A 20307-nucleotide genomic window follows, 5' to 3' on the forward strand; every position below is an offset into this window, starting at 1 on the left:
TCAAAGATCATCTTTTCTGAGAAATTGCTTTCATATTTATCACTATGGAAAGTAAGTCACACAAATTCCAGGTTGAGCGACCTCAAAACAAATGAATTCTATATAAAGTCAGTGCAGTATTGGGCTATCAGTATTCAGATACATATAGATATATATACTTATACCCATCTTCAAAGATATATATATAAAAAGATATATTGCATATAATATATATCTTTAATAGCTTAACTGTATTGTGTGTATATGTAACATATAGCTTTAATAGCTGAGTATCGTATGTGTATATATGTATATCTGTGATTATATATACATAAATAAATACATGCAAGTATGCGTATGTGTATTTTTTCCTGGCTAGTTTATTAGACAAAATTGATTTAAATTGTGAGAAACATGCTTACACGTATACGTACACATTTCTCAAAATTTATATTTATATGTGCACATACGTATATATACAGATATAATCACATAAGCATGTCCTATATATTGTAGAAAAGTGTGAATGTGCGTTCACATGTACACCTCTCTCTCAAGTTATATATACCTACACACATTCATACTGTTATATACAAGCACGTCATATATGTTACTGAACAACATCTATGACCTGCTTGTGTATAACATTATGAATGTGTGTGTATTTTTTCTGAGAGAGGGAGATATATATATGAACACACACAATTTCTCTGTCTCTCTGTCTCTGTCTCTCTCTTTCTCTCCCTCCTCCTCATTTAAACCAACCTTTCCTAACCAGCTAGCCAGGACCATAAGGAGATTGTCACTCCAGAAGAAGGATAAAGGAGTCAGATGGGACCAAGATTTAGAGAAGAAAGTCCCTAAGTGCACTAATGGCAAGCTTTGACGCTTCGCTTTATTTCTCTTACATAAAATGAAAGTAACTGAATCGTAAGACTACCACTGAGTCAGGGACCGAGAAGAAAAGTACACCAAAGATCTCTTCCAAATACCATGTTCTTTTATCATTTAAATATTTCTATGCTTAACAGGTTTACAGAGAATGTGACTGCAATCATGTCCTTTCTACCCTCACAACATTTCCCCTATATGTCTGCATCTCTCCATTCAAACAACCACCACCCTAATACAGGCTATCCCCTACTTTCATAGGGTGAAAGCCTTCTTGTTGGTCTCCCTGCCTCAAGGTTCTCTCTGCTCCAGATCTGAGCAGATTTGAACTCAGAAAGATGAGTCTTCCTGACTCCAGGCCTGGTACTCTATCCACTGCACCATCCAGCTACCCTCCTGGATGGATGACCCTAGGCAAATCATTTAACCTCTCTCAGCCTTAGTTTTCCTCATCTATAAAATGGAAATAAGATCACCTACTTAACAGGGAGAGTAGGAGTATGCTTTAACCAATAAAACTTTATGTTAGTTCTAAAGCTACAGTCCAAAAAGGGCCCATGGCATGGAAAAAGGAGAAGGGGAACCAAGAATAGCTATATCGATTACGTATACCTCAATTGTGGACAGAAATACCAACTGTGTTTCTGTGTAACTCTGAGAAGTTCTAGCCTCCCTTTTCCCTTCTCATTTGCTGCAGCAGCAGCAGCTCCCATTTATTCCCACAGTGTTTTACAACTTACCAAACTTTACTCCAAAACAAAACCTGGGAAAGTAGCACAAGCGTGATTATCCTCACTTTACAGATGAGGAAAAACAGGGGAAAAGAATGACTTGCCCAAGGTCATGCATGTCTCCTGACTCTAGCTCCAGTCAGTCAACAAACATTTATTAAGGACCTACTATGTGCCAGCCACTATAATAAGCTCCAGTACTCTTTTTGCTACATAATGTGCTTCTCAATCTTCTTGCAAAGATCGTGACCACATTAGGTGCACGAGTACTGTAATGTTGGAAAGCTAACTCAGGAGGTCAATGGGCTAGTTGTCCGAAATTAAATACTTTTTTAAAACACCAGGTTGATAATTTGGGGGCTGGGCATTATCTTTGATATGGAGCCTATACTGGAAATATGTGAAAAATTCAAGATGTGCTCAGCAAAATCTCATGGGGTCAAACCAGTCGGGAATTTCCTGAGGAGCAACAGGGAAATTGTGAACTCCACTCTAGAGTTTATGTGAAAAGGATCTGAAGTACACACAACCTACCCCCACAAAAAGTCCACCAGGCAAATTCCCTAGTCCTTTGGAATACCAAATCCTGCTTATTCATAAGGGGAAGAGGACTGAGCATTTATATAACTCCTACTATGTGCCAGGCACTGTGCTAAGAGCTTTTTTTTCTGAAAATACTCCTTCATTTGGTCTTCACAACAACTCTGTGAGGTAGGTGCTGTTACCATTCTTATTTTACAGTTGAGGAAAGTAAAGAGTAGATATGAAGTCACTTGTGCAGGGTCACATAGCTAGTAAATGCCAGAGGCCATATCAGAACTCAGGTCTTCCTGGACCCTGGCCCAGTGCTCTATCTACTATCCCACCAAGTACTTTCATAATTTTACACCAGTTGGTTTCGGTTACTTACCTCTCTCTCCACCCCTTCCAAGGTGGTTTTTAGAAACCTGCTGTAATACAGGTGGTCTATAAGAGATAATTCAGAGGAAGAATATAGAATCTTAAGGATTGTATAATGTTAAAGATACATCACTGAGAAGACTAGAACAGGTAACTTCAGACAGACTTGATTATGTAATGCCAGGATTCAGTCATAACCAGCAATTTTGGTATCCAGAGCAGGCTGCCCAAAATGTGTCATCAATTCAATTTTAGAAATAATTTGTGTTATTTAGGACAGTCTTCAGCCCAAAGCACCAGATCCCAGTTTGGTAAGACTATTCTGAGTCCCTCACTATCCAGGAAATCTAATGAAGAAATGATCAACTCTCCACAAACCAATGTATTCTCAGCACCCAGAATACAACAGATATTTGATAAATGCTTGTTAATTGACTGAAAAAGCAATTTCATTTTCACGTGAACTCTTACCAATACTCAACTTGAACTTACCAGGGAGGCTGATCATTAAATGCTTCTCTCCTTTGCTTCTCTTGAACCCTTCTTTTTTCCTCCAATTTATTGCTCTGAAGTTTCAAACATATCCAAAATCAATCTACCAGGCATACTTTAAACAAAAAAAATTATAATTGTGCAATTATCTAAGATACAACATATAGATGGCTCTCTGGAGCCTAATTTGGTTCCTATAGAATGCCTCAGAACACGCCCTAGGATGGAACGCTGCTCAGAGCTGAGCACAACTACCCCACATCATGCCTGCTACGCCAGGTCAGATCTGCTATCATCAGCCACTGTGCAGCTTCACTTTCTTGCCTTGCTTTGGGTAAGTCATGGACTCTGTCAGCATTTCAGTTGTTCCAGCTTTAAGATGGAAATGCTCATTAATACTACTACTATTTTCTACTAAGCAAGTATTTCTGAAACCCTCAAAAGGAAATATAAGGTTTCTTACTGGGCAAGTCAAATAACTTATAGAGAATATAGTAGGAAATCTTCCATATAAAATCCAAATAGTTCAGCCTAACAGGAAAAACCAAATGGATGAATAATGCTTTTTTTCGTCCAGCTTATGTGTAACTGAGTAATCAGTCATGGGGCTTGTCCATTAGTGTATACACACACACACACACACACACACACACACACAAATGCATATGAAAGATCCTACAAATGAACATTAATCTGGACCCAGAAGTGAAAGAGGTTGGTTATAGTACCTTTGGAAATTTTTGCTCCGTGTCAACTCATGTCAAAAAAGCACTTATTAAGCACCTGCTATGTGCAAGACTTTGTGCTAAGCACTTAAAAAAAAAAAGGCAAAACTAGTTTCTCTTCTTAAGGAGTTCAACAGTCCAGTGAGGAAGACAGTGTGTGAACAACTATGCACACCCAAGATACAGAGTGAATCTCGGAGGGAAGGGAGTAGCATTAAAATAAATATATCTAAAATGACTATAAGATTTTAAAATATAAATAAAATTTAAAAAGGGAATTGCTTCTTAAAGAAGATGGGACTTTTGCTGAGACTTGAAGGAAAGCAGGCAAGCCAGGAGATGGAGATGAGAAGGTAAAACATGTTAGGCATCAGAACTACCTACTGAAAATGTCCAGGTGGCAAGTGGAATACCATGTGTGAGGAACAGCGAGGGGTTGAGTGTCACTGGATTGTAGAATGCATAATGGGAAATGAGAGTGTGAGAAGACTGGAGAGGTAGGAAGGGATCAGGATATGAAAGGCTTAAAAGTCAATATGGGGATTTTACAATTGACCTTGAAGGCAATAGGGAGTCAATGAAATTTACCGAATAGGTGAGTGACATGATCAGGTCTGCACTTAGAGAAAGTTTACTCTGCTAGTGAAGTGGAGGAAACACTGATGTAGGGAGAGACTTTAGGCAGGGAAAGCAACCAGAAGCCTCAGTCCAGGCAGGAGGTGGTGAGAAACTACACCAAGATGGTGGCAGTGTCAGAGGAGAGAAAGGGGTATATGCAAGACAGTCTGGGGAAACCAGGCTTGGACTGTGCTAACGTACTTATCAATGACTCTCATGAAGCATACACGGCATGCTCACTAAAATTTGGAGTGACAGATGACACAGTAAGCAAATAGGCAGGCTCCACTGAGACACCTAGTAGGGTTCAGCCTCAGACACTTAGTAGCTGTGTGATCCTGGGCAAGTCACCTAATCCAATTTGCTCAGTTTCCTCATTTGTAAAATTAGAAGGAAATGCAAATCACTCTAGTATCTTTGCCAAGAAAATCCCAATGGGGTCATCAGGTCAGACAACTGAACAACAATCATTAATAGGCAGCCAGGATAGAATGTTGGTAGTAATGGGTAGAATTTACTAAGAGACCAAATTAGGTTCCATGTCAGTATAAATTTCCTAACATAGGGCTAGCAATGGGGGAGGGGGGTTCTTTGGAGGTTTTCAAATGATGGCTAGATGACTCTTTGGGGGGATATGTTATAGTGGGGATGATTTTCATGCCTAGATAAAAGTTGAGGTACCCCTTAATTCAAATTCTCCAATTCTTCAAAAAATTCTACTCATAAACTTACAAAAACTCTCTATGGGGCACTAGGCATTCAAATACAATAGAACTCCATTAAAATAACAATGCCAGGGAAGAGTACCAGGCACCTCTGTTATAGGTTTACCATGATGCAATGAGGTATTTGTCTGTATCCCTTGCCATTAGCATCAACAGGGATCTTACTCCATATCCATATCTCTGGCTATTCAGAGTCTTAATGTCTCATATATCACTTTTTTTTGACCGAGTGTTTCACTGATGTGGAACATACCAGAATTTTATTCATGAAAGTGGAAGTTTTTACTCTATTTCAGGTGTGAGGATATTATATTATAAAAATTTAGCAGAGTCCAGTTGGAACTTATAGCTCCAACCAAAACATAAAAAGCTTGTTTGCATCCAAATACATTTCTTTAATTGAATTTAAAAGAAAGTCTTGAGGTTTAAAAGGGATTTCTGAAAATGGGACTCATTATTCCGAAACAGAGAACCGTATTAAGGTTATTTGCATCCACTAATATTGTACAGTGCCTTTTTGCATTCTCCTTTCAATCTGAAGTTTAATACCTTAGCCAAATTTTCTCTGCTTTACAGAACACCACATGTAGGAAATGTTAACTCACTATTATTACAATATGGATAATCATCTGTTTTTAATGACAGAGCAGGCAGACACGTATTATCCCAAAATTGATCATAGGGGCTTTGTTCTTTTATAGCCATAATCTTTCTGAGGTTTTGGAATGGAGAAGGTGGAGGAATATTCTCTCAGTCCCCCCTTGGGGCTTGTCACCAGGAAAACTAATGGTTAAAGCTGACCAAAGATAGAATGAACTGTTGGTGGTAGGTGATCTCCCTTCCTTGGAGGTCTCTAAGAAGAGTCCAAGATGACCGATCTGGCGGTATATTAGAGAAGAGATTCATGCTCGGGGATAGGTTGGCATAGATACCCTCTGAGGTTACTTGGGATTCTGATTTGGGATTAGACCTCTCTGTTCTTCAATTGTTTCAGTCATGTCTGACTGTTTGTGACCCTGGGTTTTTTGTGGTGAAGTGATTTGTCGTTTCCTTTTCCTGCTCATTTAACAGATTAGGAAACTAAGGCAAACAAGGTGAAGTGACTTGCCCAAAGTTGTATCTGCGGCTGGATTTGACCTCAGGTCTTTCTGACCCAAGATCCAGTGTTCAATCATCCACTGTAGCACCTAGCTGTCCCCTACACCTCTCCACTACTTAGATCTTGTATTTCTAATTTGACTTAAACTGCCTTCTGCGCTAAGATTTTGTTCTTTAGCTAAAGTTCTCCAAGGCATAATTCAGTCTCCTCCTAGACCCCATAATGGATATGCAGGATCAGTATATTTCCCCTCCTCAACCTACATCTACATAGACAAGAATATTAAGCGTGTGGGGTGGGGGGGAGAGGGGTTGAAATATAGTCACCTCCAGAGTTTCCTGATAATTAAATGTACACCAGAAATCAATTTCTCAGTTTTCTGCATCAAGTACCAGAGGATAACTAATAACATGGGGCTGGTGACCTCTGGTGACAGTCTTCTGACATAGGAAACTAGAAGAGAGGATGTGATTAAAGAGATATTAGTTCACTGAAGGAGGGAAATGATCTTCTTTGCACAGCTCTGTAGAGGCAGACATGGATGGCAGCCCAAGGCCTGACCTGCTTGGATTTTATTTGGTTCCCAGCCAAACAGAGGGATGGTCAGCTCCGCTCGGGTTTAGCAGATTCTATACGCTGGCATCGGTGCACATCTATGTCCATCTTGCACTTAAAAGGATGAATGCACCATAAGCACAGCCATTAGGACCCAACGTAGACATATTCAAACTGGCAAAACAAAACCCCTCATTTACAGGAGCCATTTTCACACTTGGCATGTCAACTCTTCTCCAGTCTCTCACAACCTACCCACATATTTACCCATTTCCATTATGTGTGGATTTTTTTTAAGCCAAAGAAGAATGCATATCAAACAGTCCTAATGACCACTAGGGCCAAAGTATATGTATAATAATGTATTACATATCATATATTAGATAATATTTTATAGACATATATACGCATACATACACGTATATACATATACATACACATACATACATACACATAGACATATGCACACGCATATACATATATATGCCTACACACACACACACACACACACACACACACACACACACACACATAAACCAGGAGACAGACAGGTAGGTAGGTAGATAGATAATCTCCTGGTTTTAAACTCATCTACAAGAGAAGAACTGTAATTTTCCCTTTGAATGAAGGGAAACCTGATGCCAGGTTATCCAACCCTTCCCCCTTAGCCACCAACAGTCACCCTCAAATCTAAAGGTAGAAATTAATTCATAAGCATGTAATACCATATGCTGAGGACGGTGGTATTTGAAGGGGGAAAGGAGGAAGAAAAGCCCCTTCCAATTTTGCAGTTACTACAAATGTTAAACATAAGATAGATTCAAAAGTTCATGGCCCCTGAAGAAATGTTCTAAGAGTGGATAACAGTGTGGTTTGATTATAATTAAATTGGCTCTAAAGGAAAAGAGTTGGTGACTTTAGCTGATCTCTAACTGACCACACAGGCCATGAAGTTCAGGCGGGGATCTTACTGGCTTTGTTTGACAAAATTAACAGGCTATGTCCAAAAGGACACCTACCAGGTCAAGTTTTCCTGAGGGCACTGAGCCCACCTGCCAATAATATGAGAGCTCAAAAGGTGTGCCCTCTTCAAAGAAAAAAGGAAACAACAAATAAATGAAGAAAAACATGATTTTAGTGTGAGCTCCTAAAATTCTTTAACTGAACACACAGTGACCAACATCAAATTGAAATTGACTCATTGAAACTAAAAATATTAGAAAAGAAAGCACAAATATCTTGTGGATATTTTGTAGATATCATAAGCAATTAGTCTAACTTTTGGCTACATTTACATTTTCCTATAAAAACATATCTGTTGCTTGGTAGCCAGAGCTAGATTCTGGCCAAAAATAAATTACTTAAAATGAAAAAAGGAAGGGAAGAAGAAAAGAAAATCATCCTCAGAGAGTAAAATCTTGTTTTCTTTTCAATTTAAATCTCCAGCAGGTGCCATACACAGCTGCTCTGGCAGTCAGGGACAACACAGTAGGAACTGAAAGCCAAATTGGAACATATGTCCTGGGGCCTGAGGAGAGGACATACTCTAGACCTATCCTTCTACCCCACCATGACAGGACCTTCCAAGAGATCCTTTCCCCAAACTTACAGAGTCAGCACAATTTATGCTCAAGAGTAAGAACAGTGATTTGTTGTTGTTGTAGCAAAAAAACCTGAAAACAAAGTAAGTCCCCATCAACTGAAGAAACTGCTTAATAGGTTGTGGCATATGAATGTAACATGATATTATTGCATTGTAAAAATAATGACTATGAAGAATTCAGAGAAATTTGGGAACATTCATGAACTCGGAAAGTTAAATGGGCAGAACCAATAGAATGATGAGTACAATAAAACAACAGCAAAAAAACCCAAAAAACATAGCAACCCTTTGAAAGGCTTCAGAATTTTCATTAAATGCAGTGACCAACCAGGACTTCAGAAGATTGAGCCTAGAGTTGTAGAATGAGACATCACATGACCTCAGATTTGGCCAACATAATGATTTAACTTGTTTGAGTATAACGAATTGTTACGAGGAAGGAGAAGTTATTGGAAGGTGATAGAGATGCGAAAAAGAAACTCATTAACATAACAAAAGAAAATCACATACCAAAAAATAAAAATAAATTCAGAGGGGCACCCAGGCAAAGCAACTGGTACACGTAACAAATAATATTTTCCAAAAGGAAGTGCTGTTTTCACTACTGTCAAAAACTACAGAGAGGGCTGAGAGAAGGGCAATGGATTAATTTAGCAGTCATTGATCATAGAACAATTTAAATAGAGTAGTGGGAGCAAGAAGCTTTACCACAATTCGCTTTTATTAAGTGCTGCCCATGGAGGTGTCAGGCACTGTGCTAAGCACTAGGGACAAAAAGAAGGGCACAAGGATGGTCCTGCTCTCAAGAGGCTCACATACAAATACATGTGTAAATAACTCGGTACCGACAAGACAGATTTGATATCAGTGGGAGATAATCTTAGCGGGGACAGCACTAGCAGCTGGGGGACTGGGAAAGGTGTCTTGTGGAAGGTGGAATTTGAGCAGAATCACGAAAGATATAAGCCATTCCAAGAAGTAGAAAAAATATTCCAAGGATACAGGGAAGCTAATTCTAAAGCGCCGGGTCAGAAGATGGAGTATTATGTAGGAAAAACATTGAATTAAAAAGTATGCAGAGATGAGTGGGGGTTGTGGGGGGAAGCGTTAAAAAAAAAAAACTGGAAAAAGTAGCAAGGGATCAGATTGTGAAGGGATTTCAAAAGCAAACAGAGGATTTTATATGTGATTCCGTAGGTAACAGGGAGCCGTTGGAATGTGTTAAGCAGGAAGGGTGATATATTCAGATCTGTACTTTAAGAAAGTCATTTGGCACCTAAGTGAAGGATGGAGTGGAGTAGAGGCTTGAGGAAGGAAGACCAACCAGAAGGTGCTTGCGATAATCCAAGTGGGAAGCAACAAAGACTACTCCTATCACCTTAGTCTGAAGACTACAATGTTTAAGTTAATGTCTTCTTGTCATAGAATCATTGATTTCAAGCCAGCAGAGACCTCCTCACTGTACAGAGGAGAAAGTGAAGCTGGTAACCTTGCACTGCCCTGCCTCCAACTCACCATGGCATCACTTTCCTGATGTTGTGGTCCTCTTCGAGAACAAAAGACAAACACCCCCCACAGCAAGAACAACCACAAGCTTCCCATGAGGGCTTTAAATTCGGGTCCTCTAAGCCCCGAGCCTTACTCTTACCATTACACCACACCATCCTGTTTCATCGTTGAAATTTCATCTCACCTTTTCTCTCTGAATTGCTTTAATTGCTTGGATTTTAGCTTCTTCCTCTTCCTTCTGGAGTCTTACACATTCTTCTCTTTTTAGCTAAATCATTTTGGGAAGACAAATTATTAAAAGAAAAAATTAGCTTTTTTTTTAGTCAATCTCAAATGCAGGATTATGATGAAAGCCAAATGACACTACTATTTGAACTAAGCCTCAACATGATCAGAGGTTGTTATTCCAAATTCCTTAGAAAGCAAAGAACAGCTGGGACATCTCCTTCAAACACTGACCATTTAATAGAAACTATTTCCCATTTCCCCAAAGTAGTGTAAGAAAAAATAGGTTTAGCTGAGCCCTTGGACCAGAGGTATTTTAAAGTAGCATCAGAGCTGCCTTTTAAGGGGCTGGCCAAAGTAATATTCCCAGATTCTAATATCCCCTAAATTTCTATTCAAATTGGATAGGGATATTTGCTGACCATTCCATTTTTTAAATTCTCTCGTTTTGACTTGCAATTAATTTGAAACTTCATGATACTGATCAAGAGATTGAATGATTTTTTCATCATTCATTAAAAGCACTGGAACTCAAAAGAAAAAAAAAGTCCTTGATAAAATTAACTTGATAGGATGGATTCTTTCTTACCTTTTGCTGGTATTTAGACTGGAAGAGTTGACATTGTTGTTTCTTCCTAGCTTCAGCCTCTGATTGGTTTCCACCTTATAAAAAAAAGTGAGAGTTAGGGACAAGGAACCAATAAATGAAACTTGAATATTTAACTGAAACGTCAGCCATCAAAGAGGCCTTAAGGGATAGTTTGCAACTGGGTTTTACTTATTAATGGTTTGATGCTCATAGACATTAAAATAAAACTGAATTCCCTAATAAGACTAAAGAATAAGGGTTTCTATGTGTTTTGAAAGATTCCTGACTCAGCTACTCTACTTAAATAGATTTCTAACATTTTGTTCTAATTTTAATTATTCAGATTTTCCAGCTTCTATTCACCATCAAAAATATTTGAGTGATTATACTCAATAATAAATAAGTTCAGTTCTTCCAGAAGCTTAAATTCTAAAACACCTCTTCCTCCTAGATTTTCTGTGACCTACTGCTTTCTTCTCTCTTTTGTGTATCCCACTGCCTGTACTGAAATAGGAAACTCAGATCTCAAAGTTCAATTCATATTATGTGAATATAAATAAATGCAAAGGGAATTTTCCAGCAAGATTTATTCCTTATAAACCTACACAATTTGTTATGGTTTTCCCCATTACTCAACAAACATGCAAGTCAGATGATTTACTAGTTCTCAGCTGTACACAGAATAATTTAATACCAAAAATTCTGACTGCCCAATAATTGTCTAAGAACTGCTGATTAGAGACTTTCTCAACATTTATTCTATCTTGGTAAGTATATTATTCAGTCCTTTCAGTCCTGTCTGACTCTTCCTGACCCCCTTTGGAGTTTTCTTGGCAAAGATACTGGAGTGATTTGCCATTTCTTTCTCCAGTTCATCTTACAAATGCGGAACTAAGGTAAACAGGGTTAAATGACTTGCCCAGGGTCACACAGCTCATAAGTGTGTAGGGTCAGATTTGAACTTAGAAAGATGAGTGTTGAGACTTTAGGACCAGCACTGAAAGATTTCTGAAAGAAATTTCAGTTCTCTGAAAGATTCACTGTCACACACACACACACACACACACACACACACACACACACACAAAATACATTAAAGCAATCAGTATTCTAGGGAGCTTTTACAATTGAATCACTAAAACCATCACTTGAACTTCTCCCTCTCCTTTTTTTGAGGGGGAGGGGTTGGTTAGACAGGGCGGGGAAGTGGGAGAAAAGAGATGATAGGGGAGAAGTAACTTTGAAGATTTTGATCTAAAGTTGCTACCATTTTATGGAAAGGAGAAAAACTATTTCAAAACAGTGGTGGAGGTAGGGAAGCAGAAGAGAAAGACATGAGTCCAATATTAGTGAAGTTTTCCCAAAAAATCTTTTTCAAAGTCCAATTGCACAGATTACAATAACTGATCTTTCTTATGCTTGCTTAGTGTAACCACTTTGACAATGAAATGGAAAGTTCTCCTATTTGTTGACTATTTCATTACCCTTCTTATGCAATCTTTACATTTTTTTTTCCAAATTAGGTTTGGAAAACCTTCCACTACACCTCCTGGGAGGCAGGGTGGAGGGAAGAGGATATTTTCCCCAAAAATTGCCATTCCAATTGGAAGTTTATTTCCTCTAGATTCCTCTGATTAACTAGGTCTAAGACAACAGTGTGAGTTCCTTCCTCTTGGGGAAGGAAAGACGAGTTAAAAGATTCGCATTAAATGGCCTCCCTTTTGAATGATTCAAGCCCTCAGAAGAGCCAGGACAAGGCGATTCATCACCCTGGCAGCATCCTGTCTTGAGGATCAAAGGTCTCTCTTCTTAGCAATGAAAACATAGATGACATTTCTTTTCACACCTACCACTGTGTCTCTGGCTCACATTCACCTCACATTCAGAAACTCGTCTGCCTTCATTTCTACACAGATTAGCATTCCCCCCTGTGATTAAAATGCTCAGAGTCTTTCACTCACAACTTGACTTGCGCTACCAGGGAGTTATTCTGCTCCCCAGGCAGGCTCTTTTCTTCAGAGTGCAGTCATTGATGGAGGGGTCTAAATGCTTTGATGATTAATCCCTCATTCCACTCCCTCAAATCTTAAAAGTACCCTGGCATTCACTAGACAACCACTGTGTCATCCATTTGATGCTTTGTGTAAAGTAACTGGGAGTCTTCTACAGAGATAAGAAAGTGTTTACTTAAAAATGTACTCCATCCCACAAGCTACAACCAGGAACTACCCCCGGTGAGTGCTCCAAAAGGAGAACAATAAAAGGTACTTAGGAAAACTCGTAACTTCCATGGCTCAGGGTTACAACCCTGGCCATTTTCACTCTTCAAGGTCCACTAGTACACAAAACCTTCCACAATTCCCTCAGGGAAAAATTATTACTCCCGCTTAGAATCTTTAGTCGGTTTTTTTTAACATCTTTATACATCCTCAGCTTCTCTATTGTATGTATTTATGTCTATATTATCTCTTCCAATAAACCTGGGGTCCAGAGACCCCCATGGGAATCTGTGGATAGATTTCAAGAGGTCTGGAATGAGAAAAAATTACATCGTTATTTTCACTGACCTCTTACTGAAATTTAGCATTTCCTTCAATTATTTTAAAAGACTCATATTTTAAGAAGGGACTTATAGTCTTCATCAGATTGCCAAATGGGTCCATGACAAATCCCCAAGAAAAGCTTAAGGAAGGAGTGCTGCAGTAAACAGACCCTGCCTTCAAGGGGATTACAGTGTTATTTCATCTTTATATCCCTCACAGTAGGACAAGTACCATACTCTGCACATAACAGGCAGTAGAACTAACTGAAAGCAATGTTAAGACCACTTTCAAAGTCCTTACTATGTGGGGACTTACTAAGCAATAGGAACATGCTTACTCTCAGAAAGTTCACAATCTAATTGGGAGAGACCACAAACATTGGAAAGCTGTGCTGCAGAGGGTCCAGAAAGACCTTAGGGATCAGGGTAAGACAAATGGCAAGATCCAGGGATCCTTAGGGGACTCTGTTAGGGAAGGAAAGCCTGTTGTTCTTTGAGTGGGTGGGGTTTCCCCAGGAGCCACTGGAGGAAGACTTCTGTTTTCCCTCTCTGAACTGTTCTACTTTCTTACCCAGTTTATTTGGCGTTGTGTGGATTGGCCTACACCGCTGCTGCTGTTTCCAGTTCTCCAAATCTTCCAATTCTTTATTAGCAACTAAGCCAGATGGGAAAGATGAAACAAATTAATGAAAGTTAGAAGGGGAAAAAAATGAGTTACTTACAAACATCAAGAAAAAATTAAAGGCAGTGACTTCTAAGTGTATGAGTTAGTAAAGAATATGACAAGGAAGGGTCTGGCCTCTAATCCTTATTCATGCCCAGGAATGAACCTGAAACTCACAGTCACTCTGGAATTACACTGTCAATGTGAGTTCCATTTTAAGAGGAACAAGTTAAATAACCACATTTTGCTTCATTAACTGAAATGTAGGAACGTAGCTTTTCCTCCTAAATTTATCAACCCTCAAGTCAATTACAGAAGTAAACAGAAAAAATTAGAAGAATCATATTTTTAATGAGTGTATTGCAAATAGACCAAAAATGTGGTTTTAAAAATACTATAGGTATTTAAAACTTGCTAGAAATGAAGGTTTTTTTTTAAATTTTAGACCAATTTCTTTTGAACTTATTTATTTCCAGGAGTTTTCAATGGTTCAAAAAGTTGTGCTCTGATGTCTCAGTAAAGACAAGTAAGGTAGAAGTAATTCTGAGCTCCTGAAGGCTCAATCGGTCAAGCACAAACTCTGCCAGGTACTACCATGCTGGAAAGACCAAGTATGGGCTCATACTACGGGCTACCCTTAGTACGCAGAGATGGATCATGGCCAGGTTGTTCCAACTGGCAAACAAATTCCTTGAGCATGACAACAGATAAATAAAAAATTACAAAATGGTCCTTGGGCATGTGAAGTCCCATCACGCTTTCTGTGGCAGAGGTTGTCAAGAATCACACTCCAGTTTATCTATATATTATATATACGTACTTATGTTATATATACAATGTTTTATATATTATGTATGATATAAATAAATGTTATATATATATGTATATGTATACATATGTGTATGTGTGTATATACACACACACACAGCTGCCAGCATTCTAAATAGGAGATCCTTGTCCAATGACCAACCAGTGGGCACACTAGTGGAAAAAATTAAATCATATTGATTTGATATTCTTGCTATAAATGAAGTCAGGTAACAAATAGAAGTTGCATTTAAATGCAAAGATGACACACAAGCTCTCCAGGAAGAGACAAATAAAGGAGTTAAAAGTTGGCTTTATTATACATGCAAAAGCAACAAAAGACATTTGTTGGAACTCTTGGTTATTCTATATTGAAGCACCTAAAATAAGCAGCTGCAAACAAACCATGATAAAAATAATTACAACCTAGGTACCAAGATTGGTTGTACGGGTTGAAGAGGTAGAGCAAGTATGAGAAGAATTTAAGGCTTTCCAAATCAAATTACAGTTTACTACAACATTTTGTGACTTTAATATAAAAGTAGGCATGGGGAGAATGAAAAAAAAAAGATGTTGAATAACATAAATCAGGAATAAGAAATGAGAGAAACTAAAGGTTTGTAAAACTGGTACCAAACATATAGCCCACTAAGGCTGCAATATTCCCAAATATAGCAGGAACCAGATTAAAGTGTAATTGGGAAATATTTAACAAAATAAATAAAAACAGAAGAGAAGATAATGGTAACATGTGGGTTGCTACATCAATATGCAGGGATCCTTATATCGGTTTTAGTGGTCTCTCCAGTTTACATTTGAGTTTGAGACCACTGTTGTAAACTATCAGAAGCCTCATGCTTAAATATCAAAAAGACTTTATTGTTGTAAAAGATAATGAGAGGTTCTGGAACTTTAATGATACCAAATAACAATACAAAAAAAAAATCTGTTTTAAAGAAAAAGTTATAACTGGTTACCGATGTGAGAGGCATTTCTGGATCAGCTCTCTGTGTAGAGTCAGAGAAACAATAAAAAGAAATCAAAATGAAAATCAAATTAGAAAATATAAATAAGGGTTTACAGAATGCAACTGAGGCAATTCCAATCTGACCTATGAAAATAAGCTGGGGGATGGGGGGAGGGAGGGAGGGACTGGATTAAAAAAAAAAAAACTCAGACATCAGCAAAAAAAAAAAAAAAAAGGCACCATTTTCTAAGTTGAATAGATTTAAATCCATCACCATAACAGAGAAACTGACAGGCTTGATCCATATGCAAGCTGGGAAAAAAAAATGATATATAATGGTTTGTGATATTCACTCATTTGCTGAATCAGTGAGAAAAAATTTGTGAGATTATAATCTTAGAGATTTATGATGGATTTATGAGGCTAGACCCCCCCAAAATAGCAAGAAATAGGGGAGGAAAACAAGAAAACTTGGTAGAAGATTGAAGTCAGCTCACCCAAAGAGCATTTAATAATACACCTAGAAAAAGAAAAGACAAACATCTATAAGATTTCTATAATAAACTCTTCCTCCATCAGTGATAGTGAAATCACCTAGCCTTGACTCTCATATTATAGTCCATGACTGACAGTATGGGATAGCAGAATTTATACTGAAGGAAAAAAAAAGATGGGAAGAGGGGTTGCACCAGGCAACATATACACAAAAGAGCTATACAAAAAGCAACTCACCTTGGGAAATGAATCCTCAAGATACTTGTTAAAAGGAAAGGATGTTAGAAGGCTTAGAAAGTATATAGTTAATATTAAAGAAAAAAGACCTCATAAAATATTAGTAATTAGCAGACTATGCCCTTTCCCCCCATCTCTATAAAATCTGCATGAGAATAATCTTCAGCTGATACCTGAATGAAGTTATAAAAAGAAACAAACTTTCACAAATAGCATTCTATGGCAGCTCAAATCTTTATAGTCACCCAATTTACTAGACATCTAGGTGATACAGTGAATAGAATGTTGGACCTGAAGTCAGGAAGACCCTAAACTAAATTATCCTTCAGATAATTACTAGCTATATGACTTTGAGAGAGTCACTTAACTTTTGTCAGTCATAACTTCCTCACCTCCAAAATGAGAATAATAACATTTACCTCCTAGGGTTCTTGTAAGGATCAGATGAGATAACCCTACATAAAGCACTGTGCAAACCTTGAAGTGCTATATAAATTCTAGCTTGCTATCATTACTTAGGATTCTGAGAATATAAAATACCATTGAGCACATTTATTTCTATAAATACTCTATCTGATTCAGTAGAACCAAATGCCCTCTTAAAGACTATTTTCCAATAAGGCATCTCCCATGTACACGTTAACATCATAAAATTTCTTGAAGGATGAAACAGAGGGTTTTAAGAGCCTTCTCATTACAACTACCATGGAGGCATGAATCTGGGAGAAGACTGCCCGCTGAAGTTGGCCATGGACATGGAGAATGTCCAGCGTAAAGACAAATTCTTACATTAAAGCCCTGAATCACTGCTGATATCCATCATCATTTTAAGGAATTTGGCCTAACCACACAGGGGGGAAAAAAGTCAATCAACAGAAATTTATTTATTAAGGCATTTCTATGGGAGAGACACTAAGGTAAGCACTGGGGATATAAAAGCAAAAATAATCCCTGCCCTCAAGGAGCTTACTGTCTTGTTGGGGGAAACATTACGTATTTATATGAAAGTATCAGCAGACACCCTCAACTCCATGAAGATTTTAGGCAGGGGAATGGGGAAGAGACCGTGTTTTGCTAGTTTATGATAAAGTTACAAGTGCATACCAACAGCACGTCTTTTAATAGAGATCAACTATTTACAACTATTCTTAGTGGAACAATTTTTTTTTTTAAAGAAATGGTTAAAAACAATAAAAGCATCAAAAGCCAGTGATGTTCATTAGATCTATGAAGTACACCCACACACCCAAAATCCCAGAATCAAAGTAAAGCAAAGAGCACAGAAAATGTACTGAATGTACATACTTCTCGTTATCTTGTCTCTTCGGATTTGATTTGGAGCTATCACGGTAAACCCAGCCATGCTACAATAGAGGGAAAAAACATTATTTAAGGACATGCTTCCTGGGAGAGCCTCCATTACATCATCATGCAAAAGTAATCATTTATTTTAAAAATCACTTGGAATTGCTTCCTCTTGAGAAGGGCTATCCATCATTATGATCAACAATATTCATCGAGCAGCTTCTATGCACAAACATTCTTCTAGGATCTCTAAAGGAAAGAAATAAATATACAAAATGGCTCCTCACCACAAGTGTGTAAACTGGCTGAGTGAAGAGATTGGGCATATATATACATGAAAAGGTAACAGCATATGATGATTGCTAGAGGAGTGTTTCCTGATGGTAGCTATGCCAGCTCAGAAGCAGAAGAGATGGGATGGAATTTTCAGAGAAGGATTTTAAAATGGGCCTCTTGATTGAACCAGTCAGTTGAGAGCATGCTTTGAGCTGTTCTTCTATTAGGTAACATATGGCAAATCTAAGAGCTAGGGAGTATAGCAGCGAGAGGACTGGACTTAAAACCAGGAAGACCTGAATTCTAGTTCTGCTTTAGAGGTTTTTTTTAAACTATCTGTATAACCGCAAACAAGTCGTGTCACTGCTCAGTATCCCCAGGAAACTCTGAGATAAATGAGTTAGGATCCATGTCAATTAAAAAAATCCATCCTCAGCAAGACTTCCCAACACTCAATAAATCACAAGTCAGGGGGGAAAAACAGCCCCCAAACACACACTTGAGAAACAGAATCTGGAGAAAGAGAAGAATATTGTAAAAAACCAACAACAATCAACTTTGAAAAGGACTTAAAAACTCTGATCAGTGCAACAACCACCACCCATAACTGCACAGGACTGATGAAGAATGTTACCCACCATCTAACAACAAAGATAGATTAACTACGCAGAATGAGACATGGCCAGCATTAGAATTTATCTAGTTTGACCACATTCATTACAAAGGTTTTGTTTTTCTTCTTCTTTTTCCCTTTCTGAGTGGGGATGAAGGGAGGGGGGGAAAGGCTTATTAATGGATAAAAATTTTAAATTTATTTATGAAGATCTTTGCAGAGCACTAGAAGAAATCTAGGTATTTGACAGCAAACAGAGCCAAGATAAAGGACAGTAACAGACTGGAGCTTGTAAGTGGGATACAAGAGAAAATACTGTGCATAAACATTATCAAGGTTTGTACATATGGATTTTTAAACCACTAATTACTCTATAGACGACTTCTTATTCAACAAGGAAATGTGTAACTTCAAAGAACAAATTAGCAAAGGTTGAACAGCAGAGGCCAAAAGGGCTGATTAACAGAAACCATTTCTTCCTTATCTCATTACTTACCTAGCAGCAAGGTTTCAGCCAACTTCAAACCAGCCTGTAATTTTAGGCACGTGAATGTTAGGTAGACAACCACTGTTGCATGTAAATTGGGCTGCTGGATACCCAATTACCCAACATATATCAGCAGAAGGTGCACGTGAAGCCCAACGTGCACCTAGGGTTACGAATACAAAATTAGGAAGCTGTTGCTGAAAATTAATCCCTTGTCCATTACATAGTCTTTGTTCTCTCAGAAGGAAGATTTGTCGCTCCTCAATTGCCACAACTCCAGAAGATCTTGGTTGTTGCAACTTTGCCTGGAAAGCTTAGTCCTGAATATGGTCAAACACCATAAGACCCAAGGAGACAAAGATGCAGGTTCTGGCCTAAAGAGTCAAGAAATGGCAGGTCCTTTCCTAAAATTCAAATACTGCATGACCTTCCAAATCTAGTAAAGTCAGAAAGGATTTTAAGCAATAATTATGAACTAGGTACTCTGCTATGTGCCCAAGTATTTCTATATCACAAATAAAGAGATTCTGTAAGGTGGAAGAGACTTCAGAGAAACTCAAACTCCAACATTACAAGATGACGGACAAGAGGGGGAACAGACAGGGAATAAGAATTTATATAGTGCCTACTATATGCTGGGTACTTACTGCGCTAAGCACTTTATATATATGATCTATTTGATCTTCACAATAACCCTGGGAAATAGGTGCTATTATTATCCTTTTTTTTTTTTTTAAACAGAGTTAAGTGACTTACCCAGGGTCACACAGTCAGTTAGTGTCTGAAGCTGGATTTGAATTCAGGTCTTCCTAACTCCAGGCCTAGCAAGCTGTCCACTGCACTATCAGCTGTCTCAATAACATACTGACAAGTAATCATCCAACTTTTGTTGGAAGATTTCTAGTGAGGAGAGTCACAGGGCTCTGAAATAACTTGTTCCACTTTTAGATAGCAGCAAGGTGGCCCAGAGGAAAATACAGTCTCAGACAATCACTAGCTGTAGAACCCTGGGTAAGTCCTTTACCCTTTATTGGCTTCAGCTTCTTCAACTGTAAATTCAACCTAGGATAGTTGTGAGGATCAAATGAGATCACGTTGGTAAAGCACTTTACAAACTTTAAAAACTATACAAATGCTAGCTATTTTATTATTATTAATTATTATAGTACTCATTGGGAAATTTATTCCTGACAGAACCCAAATCTGTATCTTTGCAACTTCCACCCTACTGCCTCTAAGTTATATCTTTAGGGCCAAGCACAGCATGTTTCAT

General features: G+C 38.1%; 1 protein-coding gene across 5 annotated transcripts in view; it reads right to left on the minus strand.

Moving 5' to 3' along the window:
* Positions 1–20307, minus strand: part of EPSTI1 (epithelial stromal interaction 1) — a 112370-nt gene that overhangs the window by 63832 nt on the left and 28231 nt on the right. For all 5 annotated transcript variants that reach the window (XM_072617147.1, XM_072617148.1, XM_072617150.1 and 2 more), the window contains exons 2-6: positions 17659–17717; positions 13755–13838; positions 10642–10715; positions 10012–10095; positions 2994–3067 (exon numbers count right to left, since the gene is read on the minus strand). In XM_072617147.1, the coding sequence (XP_072473248.1) occupies positions 2994–3067; positions 10012–10095; positions 10642–10715; positions 13755–13838; positions 17659–17717 (375 nt within the window). The remainder of the gene's footprint in view (positions 1–2993; positions 3068–10011; positions 10096–10641; positions 10716–13754; positions 13839–17658; positions 17718–20307) is intronic.

Source organism: Notamacropus eugenii, chromosome 6, assembly GCF_028372415.1.
Source record: "Notamacropus eugenii isolate mMacEug1 chromosome 6, mMacEug1.pri_v2, whole genome shotgun sequence".
In the NCBI taxonomy this organism is placed as follows: Eukaryota; Metazoa; Chordata; class Mammalia; order Diprotodontia; family Macropodidae; genus Notamacropus; species Notamacropus eugenii.